The sequence below is a fragment of the Sceloporus occidentalis genome, unplaced genomic scaffold, assembly GCF_023333645.1.
Source record: "Sceloporus occidentalis isolate IW3139 unplaced genomic scaffold, rSceOcc1.0.p SCAF_1, whole genome shotgun sequence".
Taxonomy (NCBI): Eukaryota; Metazoa; Chordata; class Lepidosauria; order Squamata; family Phrynosomatidae; genus Sceloporus; species Sceloporus occidentalis.
In genome coordinates, this window is record NW_028316981.1 from 117534921 (window position 1) to 117558062 (window position 23142).

Below are 23142 nucleotides of genomic sequence, written 5' to 3' on the forward strand. Positions count from 1 at the left end.
ACCCCCATGATTGAGTCTGCCCATCTGGTTTGTGGTCTTCCTCTCTTTTCTTCCACCCTCCACTTTTCCTAGCATTATTGTTTTTTTCTAGTGATCCGTACCTTCTCATTATGTGGTCAAAGTATGATAGTCTCAACAGGATAATCTTTGCTTCTAAGGAGAGCCTTGGCCTGACCTATTCAAGAATCCATTTGTTTGTCTTCATGGCTGTCCATGGTATCCTAAGTACTCTTCTCCAGCATCACATTTTGAATGAGCTTATTTTCTTTCTGTCTGCTTCCTTCACTGACCAGCTCTCACATCCATACATCGTAATTGGGAACACAATGGCCTGGGTGATTCTGATTTTGGTGCTCAATTGTATGTCTTTGCTCTTCAGTATCTTTTCCAGTTCTTTCATAGCTACCCTTCCCATTCCTAGTCTTACATGAAACCGCTGGGAGAGATCATCCGGAGACATGGGGCGCGGGGTTATCAGTACGCTGATGACACCCAAATAGTCTTCTCTATGTCTCCGACTGATGCAGTAACCAGGAATGGCATCTCTCCTCTCATGGCCTGTCTGGAGTCGGTAATGGGCTGGATGAGGGAAAACAGACTCAGAGTGACTGAATCCAGAGAAAACGGAAGTACTCGTGATAGGTTCCCCCGGTCCAGGGATGGCTGTGGCTCCACCTGTCCTGAACGGGATCACACTTCCCGTGAAGGACTCGGTACGCAGTCTGGGGTGCTCCTTGACTCGTCGCTCCACCTTACATCTCAGGTGGATGCGGTGGTCAGGAGCACCTGTTATCAGCTTCGGCTGATACGCCAGCTGTGTCCCTACCTGGCCCGGAGGGACCTTGAAACGGTGGTACATGCTCTGGTAACCTCTAGACTGGATTTCTGCAACGCGCTCTACATGGGGCAACCCTTGTACCATACTCAGAAGGTGCAATTAGTGCAGAATATGGCAGCCCGACTGGTCACTGGTACATCCAGGGCCAGTCATATAACACCAGCGCTTAAAGATCTTCACTGGCTGCCTATTCGCTTCCGGGCGCAGTACAAGGTGTTGGTTATTACCTATAAAGCCCTAAATGGCTTGGGCCCAGGGTATCTGGAGGACCGCCTCTCTCCATATAATCCGCCCCGCACACTCAGATCATCTGGGCAGCAACTTCTAAGAGTTCCAAAGGCTAGATTAGTTTCCACCTCTAGGAGGGCCTTCACCATCTCGGCCCCCAACCTCTGGAACTCGCTGCCCCTTGAGCTCCGCTTAGCCACCTCCCTAGCCCAATTTAAGAAGGGGCTGAAAACCTACTTCTTCGAGCAGGCCTACCCCTGACTATTTCGCCCCAGAATGCTCTCCCCTCCCCCCCTGTCCGTCAGCATTGTCAAGCTGGCACGAATTTTATTGTTTTTATTGTACTGTACTGTTTTTAAATTATGCTTGTATTATTATATTGTTGTATGCCTTTTGTTGTACACCGCCCTGATTCTAAGAAGGGCAGTATATAAATAAATTTTATTATTATTATTATTATTATTATTATTAGTCTTCTTTTTATTTCTTGACTGCAGTCTCCATTCTAGTTAATGTTTGATCCTAGATATGGGGATTCTTTAAGTATTCCAATTTCCTTGTTGTCTAGATTGATTTTGTGTATTTCTTCTGTGGTCATTATTTTTGTTTCTTTATGTTCAGCATCAGACCTGCCTTTGCACATTCATCTTTGACCTTCCTTATTAACTGTTCCAATTCCTGGATATCTTCTGCTAAGAATATGGTGTCATCCACATATCTTTAGTTGTTAATATTGCTTCCTCCTATCTTAACTCCTCCTTTTTCTGATTCTAATTCTGCTTTTCTTATTATGTTTTCAGCATATAAGTTAAACATTAGGGATAGGATGCAGCCTTGCCCGACTTCCTTGCCTATTGGGAACCACTCTTGTTTCCCAGAATTCTGTTCTGACAGTGGCCTCCTGTCCTTGGTACAGATTTCTCATTAGGACTATAAGATGTAGTGGCACCCCCATGTCTTAGAATGCATTCCCTTAGCTTTTCGTAATCTATACAATCAAATGCTTCGCTGTAGTCTATGAAACACATGCTGATTCTTTTTTGGAGTTCTTTGGTGCGCTCCACTAGCTGTCGTATGTTTACAATGTGGTCCCTAATTCCCCTTCCTTTTCTGAATCCTACTTGGGATTTCTCTCTCCATGTATGGTTGGAGTCTGTGCTGCAGAATTTTGAGCATTATTTTGCTTACATGTAAGATTAGTGCTATTGTCCTATAATTGCTGCAGTCTTTTGTATCTCCTTTCTTCTGAATTGGTATGTATATTGTTTCCAGTCTGTTGGCCACTGCTTTGCTTTCCACATTTGTTGGCATATTTCAGTTAGCACTGAAGCTGCATCTGTCTGTAAGGCACTGTAGCAGTTAAATTGGGATACCATCTCTCCCCGGTGATGATTTTTTTTTTCATTTCCTTTATAGCAGATTCCACTTTATTTCTTAGAATCTGGAGTTCTTACAAGGAGTTTATTCTAAAGACCTTTTGTGGCCACATATGTCTCTCTGTAGCAGAGGAGATAAAGAGCTCGCACAAGAATCACACACAAAACCCATCCAACAAGTTATATGTTAGAAGTTAACTATTATATTTCTCATTAACCTTAATGATTTAGGTGTTTTCCCACTTCAAAGAGAACAGATTAAAAAGTTCAAGCTATAGTCAATAAGTAATCCACACATATTATACTTGTTTCTTATTGCAGGGATGAGAAACATTTGACCCTGGACTGCAGATGCTTCTGGACTGCAACTCCCAGCAAGCTTTACCGTTAGGTATGATGATAAGAGCTGATGGGAGCTTCAATTTAACAATATGTGGGAGGGGCATAGGATGTCCATTTGTGACATAGTGTAACTAATCCACACTGGTTGGTTTTAAGATATTAAATACCCACAAAACAGAATGTATGGCATTTCAAAGGTTTATTGAACACAGTAGTTTAAATGCCAAGGTTCCAATTTCCCAACATTTATGACTGCCTAAAAATATCTATATAAAGCCTGCAAGTATACTGAATCATAACAATGCTTTCTTAATAAGTCTAATGACCAGGGGCTAAGTCTTGATTTAGGACTGATTTTTTGCAACTGAAAAAACAAGTGGATCAACTGCAGTTATGCCAATGGATTTTAACAAACAAGAGTTTATAGCTCTGATATCAAGGAAAACAGGGGCCAAGATGACCATGGGAAGGGTAGTGTCATGTTATAAACACACAAAAATTAAAAAAGCAATTACTGGTATAAATCTAAAATACTTTTCACAGATCTTTGAGGGCCAAAAGATAATAGTTTTTACTGTACTATTCATATGCTTCCCCAAATAGTGGAAGGAGCCTCTATCTTCAAAGTTCAATTCTTATTTCAATTTGTGCAATTCCTCCCACCCTTATAAAATTCAATCTACTGGAACATAACAACTTCCATATTATCCTCTAAGTAAAAATAATAGTTTGGAGCCGACTCCTTTTAGGAACTCGTTGGCTGGCCACAACATGCCAAGCCAAATTAGATTGTCTACAACTTTTTTAACACCCAAACTGAAACCAATAACTAATTAAATGGCATAAATTAATTCCAGTGGGGAATGAAGTAACGGATCCTAAATTATATAAGTACAAATGATCGGCACTCCTCTCTCTATCAAAGTGTGCGCTGTCTTCCATCCATACTTTTAAAGACATCATACAAGGCAATTGCATGGTTCCAACAGATGGGAGTCTTCTGGGAAAGTGTTTGGCTTGGAATCAAAGGTCCATGATGACCATGTAGAAAATTATCAAGCTTGTTGTGCAGAAGTTAAGTAAGGGTAAAAACACAATCCTAGATGTATTCTAGATGTCTATAATACCTCAATGAAAAAACAACATCACAGAAATAATGCTTGCACAAATTCTGCATCACTACTGCCCACCAACCAAATTCAAGGAAATATTTTAAAGATATGCCAAATACAAATCCATTTTTGTAATACTGCTACCCATTCAAGCTCTCAGTCCAAGAAACTTGCATGCTACTCTATAGCTTGATCATGCAAACTCATCAGCTCCATCTGCCAAACAGATAACCACAGAAAAGAAGAAAACATGCTACAGAAAAGGTCACTCCAGCACAACTGAATCAAACTACAGAAAAGGAGAATGAAATAACTATGGGGGAAAGACAGGGCATGGGAAGACAGATAGAGTGGCAGCCAAAAAAGCACAGCAAAGTAGGAAGATAATATAAATGGAAATAAACAGGTAATGAATAGAACTAGGAAGCATAGAAAATGGAAGCTTTACTAAGCTTGTTGACGATGTGATGTTCACCAGATATTTCAGATTTTTTGGATGCTAGATTTCTGCTGAAATACAAAACCCTCAAAAGTAGCCCAAGTTCAAATCAAGCTACATCCACATTGCAGAAATAATCCAGTTTGACACTACTTTGACTGCCATGGCTTAATGCTATGAAATTCTAAGATCTGTACTTTTGTGAGACACTTAGCCTTCTCTGTCAGAGAGCTCTGATACCACAACAAACTACATTTCCCAGATTTCATAGTTGAAGTGGTGTCACCCTTTATTATTTCTGAAGTGCACATGTAGCCTCAGTGTGACCATGGCCAAGTCTTCATTGTTTACAATTCTCAGATGTCCTTTAAAATCTTGGTAAAAGGCATCTACTTGGTGCAAGCGGCGTCCCTTTAAAAGCCGGCCTGCCGGCTCCGTTGGACCCTCAGGTGCCTGTGCCACTTGAACACCATCCCACCCACCAGTGGGGAGGACGCGGAGGAGGGGAAACGCCAGTGGGAGCGTTTTTGTTGGCAAAAATAACTACCTTTTGAGAGACAGGAATAAATAGTACTCAGATGCCTGATAAAATTATTTTAAAGGTTACTCTTATTAGTAAGAAAATATATTTGAGTATTACAAGGATTATAAATATGATCAAGAATCTCCAGCAACATTTGTTGAAATCTTCCTGTTGAGCTCATATACAGTTCCCATATCTGTAACAACAAAGCATCTCTCAAAAATCATCAGATGATTAAGAAGTACCTATTTCAAATCAAAAATGCCCCAGATATTTTTATTTGTTTTTACTATCCAGAAGATTCAGGTAGCACAAACAATATAACCGTTTATGAGACTAATCTTTTAACTGAAAGCATGTCAGCTATTCTGAGAAGCTGACATACTTTCGCATACATGACACTAATGTATTAAAATGGGTGCCTCCAAACTATGTATATTTTCCATATTTCAAATGGACTGGAATATATTTTGGAAATGGTGATTTTCCACTGCCTCCTCTTGACACTTATTGCCTTGTTGAAGTGCTGAATAATTGACATCAAAATGAAACGTCCAAGCAAATTTATGCTTCATGAACAGCAAGGGCTATTAAATGCCAAAGGAAGAAAAAATAAGGCTAGTTGTTTTTAAGGTTGGTTGTTGTTGTTGTTTTTAGTAGCTTTCTAGCTCGCCATTTATTTTAAACAAATATTTTAAGTGGACAGAAAATGACAATACGAAACAGGAATATTTATTGAAGGCAGTCCTTTCAATCTACAATAAATATAGCAGCCTCTATACAGCAAACTCCTACAATCTTTACAGGAACCTTAAGTGTTTGGCCTCTGTCTCCTCTCAACAACTCTAGCCATACAAACTCAGTCCACTGCTATCTCTGGCAGCACTCGATAGTGATTAACACAGGGGTATATCACAGGACATTTACATTTCAGAAACACTGTGGAGGGAGAACAAGATCAAGTTAGTCTTGCAGAAGAAGGTTATTTTGAATCTGAGAATCCAAAAGCTAGTATGGTGTAGTAGTTTGAGCACTGGACTACAACTCTGGACACGAGAGCTCGAATCCCCTCTCAGCCATTGAAGCCTACTGGGTGACCTTGGACATGTCAAACTCTCTCAGCCTCAGAGGAAAGCAAGAGCAAACCCCCTCTGAGCAAATTTTGCCAAGAAAACCCCGTTATAGGGTTGCCTTAAGCTGGAAACAACCTGAAGCAAAGAACAAGAAATCTTGATTTCTGAGCTAAAATACCAAATTATACAAGCCAGTATTCATTATTGTGGAAGAAAATGTGCAAACCTCAAAACAAATGCCATGTTTTGACATAAATGTTTGGCTTATGTAGTTTTGGTATGTTCCATAGAAATACTTTTTTTTTTTTTTTTTTGGGGGGGGGGTTATGTTTTAGTAGCATATGGAAAGTGGAACGGGAAAAACAAACAACAAAAAGCAGGGGAAAGAACCAGAAATTTGTACTAAGCAAAAATGTGCCACACTACAAGTGCATTATCAGACAGTAGCCAATGAGAGATTTGACTTCCAAGGATATGCCTTTTTCATCCCAATCTTGCTTTCAGTCTATAGAACCTCTAATGGTATTCATTACATTCCACACCATTCAATATGTGGGGATTTGAAAAGCTCATTATACCCAAGAAATGGGAATGTAAGAGCTAAACATACTGAATCTTTTTAGAGCAGAGTGGGAATGATGCACCCTTCTAGAGGCTGTTGGACTACAAGACCAAGCAATCCTAATCAGCACAGCCAATGCTGAGAATGGGGGAACTGCAGTCCAATGACATCTAAAGTATTTTGTAGTGGTACCAGAGCAACAATTCCCAGAACTATAATTCTGAGATTTTGATAGCACTGAGCTACAGCAGTTAAAGTGGTGTCAAACTGGATTATTTCTGCAGTGCAGATGCAGCCTAGGTGAGCCAATGCTTGATCAAATGTGGAAGAAATAGAAACTGTTAAATACGCATCTTAATTAAAGTTAGGATGATTAGTATCTGCCTAGAGGGAACAAATATTTTAATAAATTTCAGCCCAAAACATTTCATTGCTAGACTGCAATTACTTCTCCATCTATTTTTTCAGAGAGTACACTCATTCCTTGACATTTGCAGCTTTGACTTTTGCGGATTTGATTATTCATGGATTTTATTAATATGTTCTGTCCAGGAACATCCAGGTCCTCCAGCACAACCCTATGGTCAACTTTAACCAAAAGTCACACTGAAGGATCTATAGATTCCTAGAGAGAACACTCCACTAGGCATTTGTAGCTCCTCCAGCACAATTCTACTGTCAATGTCTGGCAGGTGCTGATCAGAGTTGCACTGGACGACCTAGAAATTCCCAGAGAGTTGTTCTCTTAAGTAAAAACAGTGTTTTTGTTATTTGTGTTTTTTTCAGATTCATGGGTATCCTGTGCCCCTAACCCCAGCAAATGTGGAGGGACGATTGTAACTGATGGTCTTTTAAAACTATAGGTCAGTGATATATTGATCTTCAGGCCTCGCTAAGCAGGCAGCATCTGAATGAAAGAGGTAACTAGAGCACTGACAACAAAGAGGTGCTAGCCTTCTGCAGAGGGATACAGGCATGGGAATGGAGAAACTACAAAATCAGAAATGGTTCTGACAACTGCACTACCAAATGAAGCACAGAAATTGCTTTATATGGTTTTATTTTCAGTAGCTTTATTTCTTTTTCTTGAAGTCTACAGCCATACATTTTTCAGACAATGAAACTGGAAGGGAAAATACAGCCTACTTTGCTTAAAAAATGATTGCACTGCAATAATGGATGAAATATGTGAAGTTGAAGGTTTTCATGACAGGCATCCATAGTTTTTGTGGGGTTTTTGGGCTATGTGGACATATTCTAGAAGAGTTTATTCCTGACATTTTGCCTGCAACTGTGGCTGGCATCTTCAGAGAAATCTTGAATAACACCAGGAATAAACTCTTCTAGAACATGACCACAAAAAACTGGATGAAATAACTCAAACCCATCTACCTGCCTCTTTTCAAAAAGCTATATAAGCTGTCTGAAGATTTTTGGATAGACAGTACTTCTCTACTTGTATGGTCTTGCTTTCTAGGCAGGAAATTCTGCTAAGGAAATATGAGTTTCTCTCTCCTTCAAAAGGGTGATCTGGATTCAGCCAGCATCAACAGTGGTATAATACAGCCAAATAAACGTGGGTTGTTTAGTCTGCTCCTGAGGTATTAAGTCAGTACTGTATATTGCAATATGGGCTAATTTTTCTTGTACCCCTTTCTTTTTGTTTTGAATGCATGTCTGAAATGATACTTACTATGAGCAGTTGCTGTTTGGTATAATGCAATACCTGTGTGCAATATTGCAAGTCAAATGGACAAGAATGCAATCCATCAATACAGCTTTTTATCATCATTCAATGAGTAAGAACAACAGATCAGAATAACCTGTCTGTGTGCACACATAATAAATGCCCAACTTTGAAATTTGTGTTCATAGGAGTCCATGGATTGGTTTCAGTGGGTCTAGAAATTATGGGGAAAAAACCCTTTTGGCTTCCATTCCAGTAGTTTAAAAGGCCAAGAATGTTTATTGTAGGTAGTTTCTTATAGACTGAAATTTTAAAAGTTTGCAATCAAAAGAGGAAAGACAGCCAGGATAATCTTTTCTTTTAGTTACATCTCTACAAGAACTAAAAACAAAGAGCAAGAGCAATAAGGCATCTTTAATCCCAACAGTTCTTACATTCAGCCATGCAATACACAAATTCCTCCAAAATTCAAATAATGAAGTATTATATTTCTCCCTAAATATATCCCTCTATAAGGAGGCATGATAACATACACCATAGGTGATACTGCTCCAATCCCACAGCAGTAGGTTTTACTCAGATTGAGGGAAAGCATCTATGCCAAGCGCTTACAAGGATCAGTCAGTTTCTTCTTCTGTTATTTCAACTAATAGCTTGCAAAATAATGCAATACAAGGACACTGTGTGTATTTATATTTCTGGGCAATAAAAGAGAACACGGATTATATTTTCAAACATTTTCTTCTAAAATCCTAACAACTAAGAACATTTTGAAAGGCTAAAGCTCAAATTTCCCTATTAACTCAAATTCATGAGAAATGAAAGATTTTCAATAAAGAAGAACTGCAGCCAAAAAGCTGGAGCTAAGAAAGGATTTGGTGGCCCTGCCTGACCTGGTGTGCAGCCTCAAGTAAAAATAACCCACCTTGTCCAAGGGTTACCCTGATAGCATACTTAGCCATTGTCAAGATTTAATTGCCTGTATGACATGTATTTCCAGATGGCAACAATAACATAGCAAAACAAGGGTAATAATATGTTTAAACCCTAGAGTCATACAAATAGTCAGTATGTTCCCTAGAAAAAAAAAGTTAGGGTCATATCTATTTTAAATTAAATGGGTCCAATTTTCTGTTGGGTGATAACTGGAAATAACAAGTAGCATCTCACAAAAGCACAAGTAAAAGCTAGTGGAAGACAAGTTGGAAAGCACTGGAAGGTAAACTAATTAAATATATTCCCATCCTGAAAGACATCAAAGCACTATTAGGGAGTCATACAGTAGATAAAATGACACATGTTCTCTTTGCATTTTCTGCACCAAACTACTGTTGCCTCTAGGGTAGGGAAAAAAACCACAGGAGCAATGTCACAACACAGTCACAGTAGATCACGACATAAGATAAAGAAGTCAGTTAGTGTAAACTAAACACAACACTTAGCAAGGCAAGTTGTGCAAAGACTACCACTGCTTTAGTATTACAACAGGTTCTTTAAACGCTGCATCTAGCCACAATATATCATCCATGCCATATTGTTAAGAGTACAACACCAAACCATCTTCATCAGGGCTAGCTCAAGAAAAAGAGCCCTCCCTCCATGGCAACTGTCATCTTCTAGCCTGGGAGGGAGTGAAAAGGCTGGCCCATCTTCATCAGGGCTAGCTCAAGAACAAGAGTGTATTTTTATGTATTTTATATTTATGTATTTTTATTGCTGCAACCCACCCGGATTCCTTGTGACTGAGTGGGCTATAAATAAATAATTTATATTATTATTATTATTATTATTATTATTAAACTAACAAATCAAGTGTATCCCTTTGTATTAGGCACAGAAAAGTCTGGTACTATAATAGAACAAAAATAGATTTATAAGTACTATTTTCTACTCTTTATTGCAGAACCCTACCCATTTTCATGCAAGATATAGAATTAAATATGTATTTTATTTAATTTTATTAGTTCTATAATAAAAGATCTTGGCCAATAAAACTCATTCTTATACAACCTTTTAAATTATCCAATTATATGTTATCTAGGTACTGATTACATCTTTACTGCATGCATGTACAACAGCTAAGAAAATGTCTGTATAAATCTCTAATTAAATATTTGCAATTTGAGATTTCTCCCACCATCTGTAAAAGCTATGTTGCCGTTAAGGGGATAAGTTGTTTTCTTAATATGAGAAATGAAGAGGTACAATCCTATGCAACTGACAACTGCTTCTAAGTAAGATGGTTTAGTATACATTTCACCAGAAATATACAGTAGCCTAATAAATGCTACAGTGAAAATATCCATGCAGAAAATAATTAGATAATTATTTAGCTTACTGCAAAGGAGCCTGCCTGGGAAAGGCTACCACTTCGTTTGAAGAAGAAAGGAATATAAGGTAGTGAATACATATGCACTCATACTAAGATAATCAATAAATTTCATGCACTGATGTCAGATGCTGCAAAATTATCTTATTTCAGAAATTCTTGCCATTTCCCCTTATTACTGAAAGCCTCATACCAATTTCCTACCTAATTCAACAGAATTGACTGTTTGCTACCTCAGAATAACTGCACATCACAAATGAATGATACCACTTAATTCTTCTAGGTGCATGATTGACATATCTATATTGTCTTTCCATCCAGAAATATCAAGGGTTGTGTATGAAAAGTTAACTTCCACATTCCACCTGTGATTGCAGGCACAGAACACGGAAGAAGGTGGCAAGTACAAGGTCCAACACAGCACAATAATTTAGTGGTTACCTGTTTTTATAAAGTGCTTTGACATCATCAAGAAAAGAAGGCACTAGATAAGCAACTACTGCAGCTGTGGGCATTCAAAACATGTTTTCATGCATGGCTTTATGCAATGCTTTGCCTAGCTGATCTTGGTGAGTTAGGCTAGATCAATAGTAAAGGATAATATCAAAGTGGAGATAGAAGCAAAGTCAGACACACAATTGAAGAAGAAGCAGACAAGTGGCAATTCTATGCAGTTGAAGGAAGCATTAAAGTAATGATGCAAGAAATCCAAGCTGCGATGATAAAAAGTTCTGGTACCTGCACGTTGGGATGGAGCGGGAGCAGGGCTTAGAGTGATCACAATAACTGGATTGGGAAAAGGAAGAAAAAAACACGATAAATCACAACAGAAGCAATCAAGTCATCAAAATGAAAATAAATCATATTCAAATCAATTTCAGGATAAGGAATGGAAGTGGTGAAAAACCAACAAAAGGGATAGACAAGGTAAAAAATGAGATGCATCAAACAAGTAAAGAATCTGTTTCATAAAGTTTATGTCTCTATAGCTCATAATGGGAAGGTAGCCACTGCATCTTTCGTCTACTTGTATTATATGAGCTTGCTCAATTAAACATGGTAGGATTCTAATCCCTTATGCAACAACACTTCTGTTGATAGATGTTCTTCCTTCCAGGAGGCAGAGCCCATCACTAGAACTACACCAATCAACCGCTCCACCACTTCACAATCATAGGCATATATTAGCAATATTTAAAATCACTGTTTATTGTAATTTTTTCAAGAGTCAGCATCAATTTTCAAAGTACAAAGATTGCACAGGACTGACTAAATTTCACATTCCTCAACATTTTTAAAAACAAGTACTTTCTTTCAAACTCCTAGATGTCCAAAAGATCATCTCTGATATTCCCAGCCCTTACCATAGCATAAGCATTTGCTTTAAATTTCATGATCTTACTACACTCTCTCAACATTATATATATATACTCATACGGGTCTAAACCAGAAAAGGTCCTTACAATCATCTAAGCCCAAAGTAATGAATCAAAACTTTTTAAATTCCTGACTTTAGCAAATATTACACTTCTAGCCCAGTACAACACATTTTGGTAAGTTGTCAAACAACGGATTGGCTCAACATCTTTTTTTTCTCCAACTAGTCATGTCCAGTTTGTACCCATGAAAACCCTCTTTAAACTTAAATATCACAATTCACTATCTCAGAATGTGCTCACATGATAGTAACATTGTCTCATCTCGATGGATATTCTTAAAATATTTCTGCTAGGATTTTTTAGATTAAACAGCAGTTTATAAATAAAGTGATGATGACGGTGGTTATAATAATGAAGTGGAATCAAAGATGCCACTAAGTCACTTCAATGGTCTGGGCATCAAAGAGTCACTTCAACTTTCTTTTAAACAGGACTATGACTCAGGAGCCCAGGGTTCAATTCCCAGCTCAGCCATAAAACCCATTGGGCGCCCTTGGCCAAGTCATATGCTCTCAGCCTCTGGGGAAGGCACTGGCAAACCTCCTCTGAACAAAACTTGCCAAGAAAATCCCATGATAGGTTTGCCTCAGGGTTGCCATAAATTGGAAACGACTTGAAGGCACACAACAACAACATGGGGCCCTGAGTAACCAGTAATTCCTCACTTTATAAAGTGAAAGAACTTTGTAACATTGTTACAGAGATGCCCTATTATGACTTAGTTTTCTACACAAGCGCACTGTTGTAAAAAGTATTAAAATGAACGGTAATACATGTGTAATAATCTGTCAAAATTCAACTTTATTCATTATAATGCTTTAAATTTCCATTACTATTGTGCTAATAGAAAAAGCTAACACTGCATTTTGAAAAGATCTGCATATTCTGCTAATTTTGGCAAGATAACATTCAAACATCATCATACAAATTTGGGAGAAAAAAGCTAGTAGCATAAGGCAGAAGAGTTACAAATAACGTATTCTGCATCCTTAAATTAGCAGCTACGTAGCAACCATCCAACATGTAAAAAAATTGTTTTGTAAGTGATCTATTTTAGGAACTGATTTTACAATTAGTTATAATACGGATTCATCTCGCTTATTTCCAATTTTTCTATCCAGTTATTGGGCAATTCCCATCATCACTGATCACAGGCCACACTAGCTGTAAACAATTTGGAAATATTCAAAGAGATAAAGACAAGAAAAGTTGGTTAGCTAAATACTGTCCACTACTTTGCACCCTTATCCTGAGTCAGCAGAGACTGTGCTTTACAGCCCTTTCTCAACATCTTTTTTTCCTTCTAGAAACTATTACTTATCCTCCCACAAAATGTTTATAAAGATGAAGGCATGGTCACAAACTCATATGTCCCAACTTCCTTTATTTAAAAAGCAATAGCACTGATCTCCCTATGTACAAATTCCATTTACAGAATGTGGATATTCTCTATCAGAAGTGCAAGAATCAAGACAAATACATCAAGAAAATAATAGCTTTATATTCCTTTCAAGAAAATTGTTGAGCAGAATGAAAAACAGAGCCTTCAACAAAAGTTTATTGTTCTGTGTACAGAACACTGAATGGAAGAATAATCAGTTGAAATTTGTGGTAGGATGTAGCTTCTGTCTATCTGTTTTGAAAAGGACATTTGGAAATGTGACATAGATTTGAACTTTTGCTTCTCTTTTAAGGATCTATTCAGACGGTGAAAATAATCCATGATGAATCTGGGTTGAATCTGTTGCTCACATGCAACCCGAATGCAATCGATTCAGAGTTTTTTTTGGGGGGGAGGGCTACCAAAAAACCCCACTCAACCTGGGATACTTGATGCCATGTTTCTTCTTGAGTTTTTTAAAAAGAGGTTTGCATCGTCAGCAGTGTGAATAACCAATGTGAGTAGACTCAAGATAATTCAAGATTAAACTCTGCATGCCTTGAATGCATTTCAAATACATTTGCATTTTTGTTGACTCGATCTTTACTTGACTGCTGGCACATGTGAACAACCCAAGATACAGAGCCATGCATAGATGAGGTTCCATAGTGCAGACAACAAACCCAGAATGCATAAGTGAGGTTATTCGTATCGTTTCACTAAAAAAACACGTCTGAATGACCCCTTAAATGTTGTATAACTTGACCCACTTGAAAATTGCCTATCAGAGGTCTATGCCTACTTGTGGAACTATTCCAACTGATGTTCATTATGAGGTCCCTAAAAACTTAAATTTTCACCAAGGCTTATTGCTGTACTAACTTACCAAGTGACTTTTGCAGATGTTGCCAGTTAGTTTTAGTTCTGGTGCTTTATTCCAATTCTCCCCCCCACACACACACACCATTTTTTTATTGTGTTACAATGCTCTTATGCTTTTATTTTTGGGGATAAAAAGTATAAAGGAATACATTATCAAAGACACACATCAACACACACACACACTCTGAATATGTATACAGGACTCCAGAACAACAGAACAACAGAACAACAGAAGAAAATCAAGAGACAAGCAAACATTGTAAAACACTGTCTAAAAAATCTAAGAAAGGGGCATTTTAGTAAGTGAGCTTCAGCTGACTCCCACCCAATATACACACATTTAAGAACACATAAAGGAGTGTGGAGGTCTTTGTGGGCCAACCCCACTCCAAACAACTTAGAAGGTTTCACAGTCTCACCCTTTGCATGATGTGAGATGGAAGTACATGTGTACCAATAAATAGGTATCAAACTGGTCCGCACAAGGATGACCCAAATAGAATCCCTCTTTATGTGTTAAAGCTCTATTTACATACATCAATATGTACATAGAGGCCTTTCTCACGTGGGCAAATAGTAAGAATATGGCCACGGGTTGCACTGGCAGTTGATATGCAGTACAGCTCCACAATCTTCCTCACATGTTTGTATGGTGGGGTCACCAGAAGCTAGCCCTAGGGATACAATCCCTTACCTGCATAATCTTGCAAAGTCAAAGAACAACAAAGAATTCTTAAATTATCTCCTTATATGTGCCAACCCAAGTTTTAAGATCCTTGAGCAAGGAGTTTCTCTCAGTCCCCACCCAACAGGTATGGTTGTTGAAGTCATAGAAAAGCGCCTTCTTGGAGGCTGCTCCCAATAGATCTTTTAGTTGAACAGGCATTTGTTTGATTAACTAGCTGTGCAGTAAAATATTTTAATGGAATGTGTGCAATATACTGTACTTTTATTTATATTGTCAAGTTTTAAAAATGATTTAAAAAGGTATTAAAGTAGTGATGTTTTACTATGATTGTTCATTTCATTATCTTTTAACATTTTTATCACTAAGTTTGTTAGATGTACCTTGTTTTAATTCACATTAGCCATTCTAGAAGAATGGCAGGCTATTACTGTAATTAATTAAAAAGCACCACACACTCTTAGCTTTCAGCTACCAAGCCATGGTCGAATATATGCTCTGATTTCCATTTTCTGGCTTCTATATGCAAAATTTAAAATAAATTGCCCATAACAAACAAAATCACAACTGAAAGTGGAGTTGAAGACACTACATTCTCATTTTAAAAAACAAACACAAGCACCATGTAAGTATAAGGAAAAACATTGAAATGCTCCTTCTCTTCTTTTTCTTTCCACACATTCTACTTTAGGTGGATTTATATGAAATGAGGTTCCAAACTTAAGTAAACATTTATTTGAAAAGCAGTGACAAATGAATGCGTTTGCACTCTCCCTTTCAGCTGATCTTAAAGGGGATTTCCCCCCCCCCCCCTGTCAGTGATATATCTGCCTCCAGGTATCACATCAATAGCTTAAGTGTGCATTCAGGGTGGCCCTGCTCTTTCAATTTCAGTATCAGGAAATGCCTCAGAACTTTGGACTGTGGTGCTCTAAAGTGCCAACCACAATAATCAGAACTCTACATGACCTGAGAAGTCCTATCAGAGATACTGACATCAGTCTATTTATCTTTCAGAAAGTATGTTCTGGGGTAATTTTACCATACCCTTACAATTTCACCATGGCTACATTACTATTAACTTGGCCTCTTACTTCTGGAGGCAGAATCTCTCCCCTTTCCTTGTGCATCATGTCTTTAGATCAATGTTTCCCAAACTTTGGTCCTCTGAGTGTTTTGGACTTCAGTTCCTAGAAGCCCCAGCTATCTTGGAAACCTGTTGCCTCCTTATTTTATCTAATTCTATCTTGTATTATTATCTATTGTTTTATATGTATTTTGTAGAACGTATGCCATTGGCAGGTTTAATTTTTATCGATTTTATTGTCTGTACGTACAGTGCTGTGTAAATCTACAGTGCTATATAAATAAAGTATAACAACAACAACAACAACCTTCTGGAATTATGGGAGCTAAAGTCCAAAACATCTAAAATACCCAAGTCTGAGAACCACTGCTTCAGACTGTAAGCCTGAGGGGAGGGAACTGTGTAGTTACCAATTTGTAATCCACTCTGAGAGCATTTCTGAAATATAAATACAATAAATAAATAAATAAGCCACGAATCACCTGTAATTTAACACTGAGATCCTGTACAAACCGGCCTGAAAGGCCAGCCTGGGGGAAGAGGAGGGGTGTCACGTCCAGATGATGCACGTCCTGACTTCACCCCCAGGGCACAGTATCATGGTGCTCCTCCAGCGCTGCATCCATACAACAGAGCACCCAAGGAGAACCATATAGCCACACTGCTGTGGCTATGGCGCCCTTTCGAGGAAGCAAAAAGGAGCCGCTTTTTGCAGCTCCTTTTCGCATCCTTAAAATGCCAGATTGGGGCTGTGGCGTGCGGTTGCTGTGGCCCCAATCTAGTGAGAAAAGGGGAGGCCTGTAGAACCCCTGAGTAAACAGATTTAAAAATTATACTAAGCATAGACAGCTACCCAAGGCCACTTTCATTGTAACACAATCTCCATGTTACCTATGTGAAACTAAAGACATGCCACAAAAACTGCCTGGAATTCTGACCTCTGCACTAAAATAATCCACTAGCTGCCAAAGGTAATAGTAGAGAACGCATATAATGCCTCCATACAACTCTAGCACAATGCCTTCATAAAAATCTATGGTGTGACCACTGACTACTGTGTATCACCTGTGTCACCACAACTCAAAAAGAATACTGTACAGCTAGAAAAGGAGAAAAGAAGCAATCAAAATGATAAAGGAGCTGGAACCACCTTCCTATGAGGTTACAGCATTTGGGTCTTTTAAAAGATATAACAACCTTGAAACAATGCTTAAGTAAGAAGGCCCCTGAGAGATGTGTATATGCAAATTATACAGAAAGCAGACAGAAGAAGCTTTTCACCCTCACATAATACTAGAACTCTGGATGATCCAAACATACTGAATGCTAGGAGATTCAAAATAGACTGAATAAAGTACTTATTCACATATCAGATAGTTAAATAATAGAATTTGCTACAATAGGTAGCAATCGCTATAAATTTGAAAAGCTAAAAAAGGAATTAGGCAAATTTATGGAAGACAAGGCTATCAATAACTACTAGTCTTGGAGGCTCTATGTTATTTCTAGTATTAAAGTACTTAAGTTTCTGAAGACCAGTTGCTGGGGAATACAATACTAGTGTGAGAGCACTGCTACATTTACATCCCCATTGTGGGTTTCCCGCAGGCATGTGGTTGACCACGTGAGAACTAAGTGCTACATTTGATGATCCAAACAGCCCTTCTTAAGTTCTTTGCTTATTCTACATCTGGCTGCTCCACACAGATCACAGGAATTGTAATCCAAAGAAGCCCTTCTAAAAGGGAGTCTCTTACTCCAAACGAGGCTGCTCTTCAACGAGAATGCCTTACCAATGTTTCCAGAACTCAAAAATCAGGATGCAGGTATGCAGTGTCTCTTTAATTTCAATTGAGGGAAAAGGCCTACTGGTATATTCTAGGTAGGAGAGCTCTGGGGAACACTGCTTCACATGTACACTCAAGACCTCTCTTATATTTGGGTTAGAGCTTAGTTCATTTTGACCAGGCAAGAATACTTGTGAATCCCCATCCAGGGGAAAAAATCAGTTTAACAAGAGACCATTACTCTGAACTGAACTTCACCTGTAGACATTTTACTTTTACCACACAAGAATACTTGTGAACGTCTATCGTTAAAAAGAAATCAGTTTAAAAAGAGAGTATTATTCTGAACTGAACTTCACTGGTTGACACTTGTATGCACACAGGCTTTCAATCAACTGCTCCCTCCGGCTTTAGCGCTGTGATCGAAGGATCCCAAACTCATTTCTCCCAAATACTGTAACAGCTTCAAGGCTGGCACTTGTTTCTCCACACCTCCCTCTGCTCAGAATATATGGGGAATCTGCCCACCAAAGCAGGCGATGACCATTTCCCTCCTCTTCAAAGAACAAGAACTCCAGAGAACCAGCCGATTGCAACGCCAAGGCCCAGGGGTCCAGGGCAATAACCCATTTCCCTACACCACACGCCTCCTCGCACCCAGGGTCCCCACGGCCTTTTGCTCTTGCCCCTCCTCACATTCCTCGTCCTTATTGTTTTGTGGGTTTTTGGGCTACATGGCCATGTTCTAGAAGAGTTTCTTCCACATAGCCCAAAAAACCCCAAAAAAGCTATGGATGCTGGCCGTGAAAGCCTTTGGCTGCACATTCCTCTTCCTTCTTGCTGGATCCCCCACCCCAAAGGGACGTGAACCTTAGGGATTCAGGCTCCAGGTCAGCCTCTCCAGCTCCCTTTCGCAGAATCCCAGGGGTATTGGAGGGGTCTCCCAAAGGTCATCGAATCCAGCCCTGTTCTGCCAAGCAGAGACACACACCATCAAGGCACCCCAACAAATGACCACCCTGCCTCTGTTTAAGAGAAGTCTCTTAAAGACTTTCCTCCTTTCCTAATCCATTTCTCCCCCTCAAAAAAGAAAAACAAACCCCACACACACTTTGCTCTTGGGCTGCATCCACACAGGAGAAATAACCCGGTTTGGCACTGCTTTAACTCGTTGTCTGGCTCAAGGCTATGGAATTGCCCACAATTCCCCACAACAAACTCCAACTCCCAGAATTCCATAGCCTTGAGCCAGGGCAGTTAAAGCGGTGCCAAACCGGGTTATTTCCCCAGTGTGGACGCAGCCTTTCTTTCTTTCTTTCTTTCCCCTCTTTTCCTTTCCCCTTTTTTATTTTACCTTTCCCCCTCAGGACCTGAGGCTGCCGCCGCCGCCGCCTCCTCCTCCGCCACCTTCCCCCGCAACCCTTCCGCCCACCATCGTCCCCTGAGCCCCGTCCTGCCCAGGCAAGGCCTCCCCCGGCTGAGGCCCTCCTCTCCTTCCCCGACTGTCCTGCCCTCCCTTACTCGGCCGAGCCCGGGCCGGGCTGATCTCCAGGTTGAGGTCGATGCGCCTCCGGGCCTCCCTGTTCTCCTGCTTCAGCTTGGCTTCCAAGCGGGACAGCTTCTGCTCCAGCGAGGACGCCGCCATCTTGGCCCTCCCCTCCCCCGGAGACGCCGCCACCGCGCAGCCAGAATACACAAACACCGTACTGCGCAGGCGCCGCATGGACCAACCAGGCCACCGTAGTTCCTCCTCCTCCTCCGCCAACCAGAGTCCGTGTTTCTCCGACTTTGCCCGGCACTGCCGCTGCCTCATTCCCCTCGTGCGCATGCGCCAGCATCTGCGTGGGTCTGTACCACAACCGTCTCTGTACCTAGTTGGACCGCTGTGGCGCATGCGCACAAACGGCATGCCTGGAAGGAACTAAGGCGCCAACCAAGCAGCCTCCTCCGAGTCCTCAGACAAACAGCTCTAGCCGGCGTCAAAAGCGGACCGATATTGCCTCCCTGCCAGAAGGGGGAGCGGTTTGCTGTGGGATGGCTTTTTTTGGCTCCTGTAATTCTTCCTCCATTCCCAATTTAGCTTCAGTGACCCATGGTTACTATGACTGTGGAGACCAGATGCAGCAAATGCATCTGAGGAAGTAGACCTTTAGGAAAGCTCCTGCTGCCAATTTTTTTCTTTCAGAGGTGCTACAAGTACTCTACCTACTGATTCTACGGATTAACAGGGCTATATATTTTAATAATACTAATACTTCAAATACTAATAATATACATCTGAGGAAGTAGACTTAGGAAAGTTCATGCTGCCAGTTTGTTTCTTTCAGTGAGTCTCAAAGGTGCTGCAAGGTCTCTCTGTGTACTGATTCTACAGACTAACACCATGGCTATGTCTTTCAATTCTGCCACTGGAGAGCAGAGTTCAAATCCCTGACTAGCTTTCCTTGCCCTCAGAGAGAGTTCGCTTACTTTCTGTGCCCTGACCGCAAAGAAGACAAGGCATTGCAAAACGTAGGTAAAAGAAGTACAGGATATACAACTAAGAAAGTGTTGTTTACAAACTTTTGTGGGTGAGAGGATAAGAGGGGGAATCAACACAAATGCGACAGATACATATCAGCAGATACCCCAGCATAGTAATGAAGTGGACTTATGCGCCTGATTGAAGAATTATATTAGAAATGTTTTATAAGCTCTTTGTGGTCGTGATTTTGGGTGAGACTAGATGCTGACTTGAGGTCTCAATAGAAGCTAGAATTCGGCTTTTGCAAAGACTAATTTCAGAGTGAGCAGTTCTTGCATAGGGTTGTTTTGAGGACACAGTGTTTCTTGATAAGGTGAAATATCCTGAACAGAAGAGTATAAACAATGTCACCATGAACTAGAACAATTTCTGCTACTTCAAAATGTATAATCTGCTCATGTTCATCTGCTAACGCCATAGAATATATGTATTAATGCAATGGGTGGGGTGAGAGTTTGGGGGTCTGGTTTTCCTGCATTGCGCTTGGGCATAAAACCTGCTGTAAAGAATGTTCATGGTCTCTCTTGCACCTTTCGATGCAGGAGGGTCCCGGCCGTTATAAAACTGTGCCTTCTGTGACAGTGGGTCAGCTTGGTTGTTTATCCCAGCCAGTGGTTTCTGCTACAGTAGAGTACAGGATTTGACGGTTGAATCGGAAACACAGGGCCAGCCCTACTATTCAGCAAGACGAGGTTGCGGATGCATGGGACAGAAGTGGTACCTTCTTAGTTGTTTCTCAAGAACTTTTGTTTTTGGCCTCCAGCAGCAAAATGTTTTATCTACTGCCTTTGATATCCCACATAAAGGAGGAATTCTGATTTTGTAGCCAAAGCAGGGTAGCAGAGAGACATCAGCTTGCTTGGGAGCCCCAAAGTTTGCAGAAGTACAAAATCTATGTTTGAAACCAAATCACAGAGAATGTTGAATATCAACCGGAAATTAAAACCAGAAAATCAGAATGGAATATCATAGGTAGCTGTTCTTGTTAATAATCCCGAAGGACAGCACTCCTGAGGTGAAAGTACACTGTAACAGTTTGTTCCAAGTTCCACTTGATAAATTACAAGGCAGGAACTACAAATGAAAGAACAACTTGGTATTATTTTCAACCGCATTTAGTGTCACTGGATCACTGTTTGTGGTATTTTTTTTTTAAATCTGCTTTATATGTCCAGCATTCAGCTGCACGCATTATCACTTCCACCCACCGCTCTGACCACATCTCTCCTGTGTTGGCATCCCTTCACTGGCTCCCCCTCCCTTTCCGCATTCAGTATAAGCTCCTGCTGTCGACATTCAAAGCCCTCCATGGACTGGCCCCTCTTTACTTATCAGACCTTCTTTCTCCTCACCTTCCCACCAGGGCCCTCCATTCTGGTAGTCAAGGTCTGCTGTCCCAGCCCAGGATTTCCTCTGCCCCATCTCGGATTCACCCCTTTTCACTTGCTGCCCCTCACTCCTGGAACCTTCTTCCCTCGCAAGCAAGAGCCATCACTTCTTTAACCAGCTTCAAAATGGAGTTGAAAACCATCCTGTTCAGAGAAGCCTTCCCAGGCATTGCATAATTGTTGCTTACTATTTGATGTTCTTTTGGTGTCTGTTTATCAAACCAATTTCTGTATTGCTATGTACTGTATATGCATTATCCTACTTGAGAGTATGTATTTTCCCTGGAAGATTAACCATCCATTATGAAACCAAGCCCTCCCTCCAGTCCATCTGCCTTGGTCCAGGCCTCGGAGGTAGAGAGGAACTGCTGGACCTCTTACCCTTTCCCTCCACCACTCCCTTCTCCTTCTGTGTCATGTCTTTTTAGATTGTAAGCCCGAGGGCAGGGATCCGTCTAGCTAAAATGATTGCATGTACAGCGCTGTGTAAATTTACAGCGCTTCATAAATAAAGGTTAATAATAATAATAATAATAATAATAATAATATGTCAGTATTGTGAAGTACATAAGACACAGATGTTTCAGTAAGCATTTTGTGTGACATCGTGATTAGAGAGTGCCAGTTTGCATGCCCAGAGAACAGGACTCTTGTTAAAGTTGCTTTGGAGATCAGACAAATATACAGACTTACCTCAATGAACAAAGCCTCTGGCAAAGGAACTCCTTTTTACAAAATATTTCTACAAGAGCTCAGCCCCACCCCTTTTCTTATGTTACATCCAGCTGGAAGTTTTTTTGTTTTTGGTATTGTTTTGTTTTGGGTTTTTTTGCAGCATTGGCATTAGAAAGATGATGAAGAAGATTTTCTACTGTGTTGCCACTGCATGTCAAGAGTAAACAATGCAATAAAGCTTGTGCTGGGGAAGAGCAGGCTAAGGTAAGCAACATCTGCCTCCAGAATCTCTGGCTTTGCTTCGCGAACGAAGATTCAGGAAGGACTCATCCCACGCTTTGTACAAGCACGTTGATGACTAAAAAGGCCAATCTGGGACAAACAGGTCAGGTTGCAGAAAGCACAGCGGAAAGTCTCTTTGGGTGATGTTTCCGGGTTGTGGTTCTTTCTGTGTTGTCGTTTCTCTTCGAGACTCATTCAGCGTGAGTTTTCGAAAAAGGCTGCAGCATCGTGGATAGTGCGTCTCCATGCGTCCCAATGCGAGGCCAGGGTGGACCATTGTTGGTGATCAGTTTGGCCAAGCCTGAGATGTTGTTTCAGGGAGTCCTTGTATCTCTTCTTTGGGGCGCCTCTCTTACGCTGACCCGTGGCGAGTTCACTGTAGAATACTATTTTTGGGAGGCGATGGTCTTTCATCCTAGAAACGTGTCCTGCCCAGCTCAGCTGCATCCTCAATAGCATGGCCTCAATGCTGGTGATCCCTGCTTGCTCAAGGACAGCAACAT

The 23142-nt window shown here is 40.3% G+C and overlaps 1 protein-coding gene across 2 annotated transcripts in view; it reads right to left on the minus strand.

Annotated features, from left to right (window-relative positions):
* LOC149322001 (dual specificity mitogen-activated protein kinase kinase 7) overlaps positions 1–19453 on the minus strand; it is a 45776-nt gene extending 26323 nt beyond the window's left edge. The window contains exons 1-2 of one of the 2 annotated variants that reach the window (XM_089532859.1): positions 19292–19453; positions 11248–11295 (exon numbers count right to left, since the gene is read on the minus strand). In XM_089532859.1, coding sequence (XP_089388985.1) covers positions 11248–11295; positions 19292–19415 — 172 coding nt within the window. In that variant the 5' untranslated portion in view covers positions 19416–19453. The remainder of the gene's footprint in view (positions 1–11247; positions 11296–19291) is intronic. The other variant, XM_089532869.1, reaches the window with a different exon arrangement.
* Positions 19454–23142: the final 3689 nt, after the last annotated feature.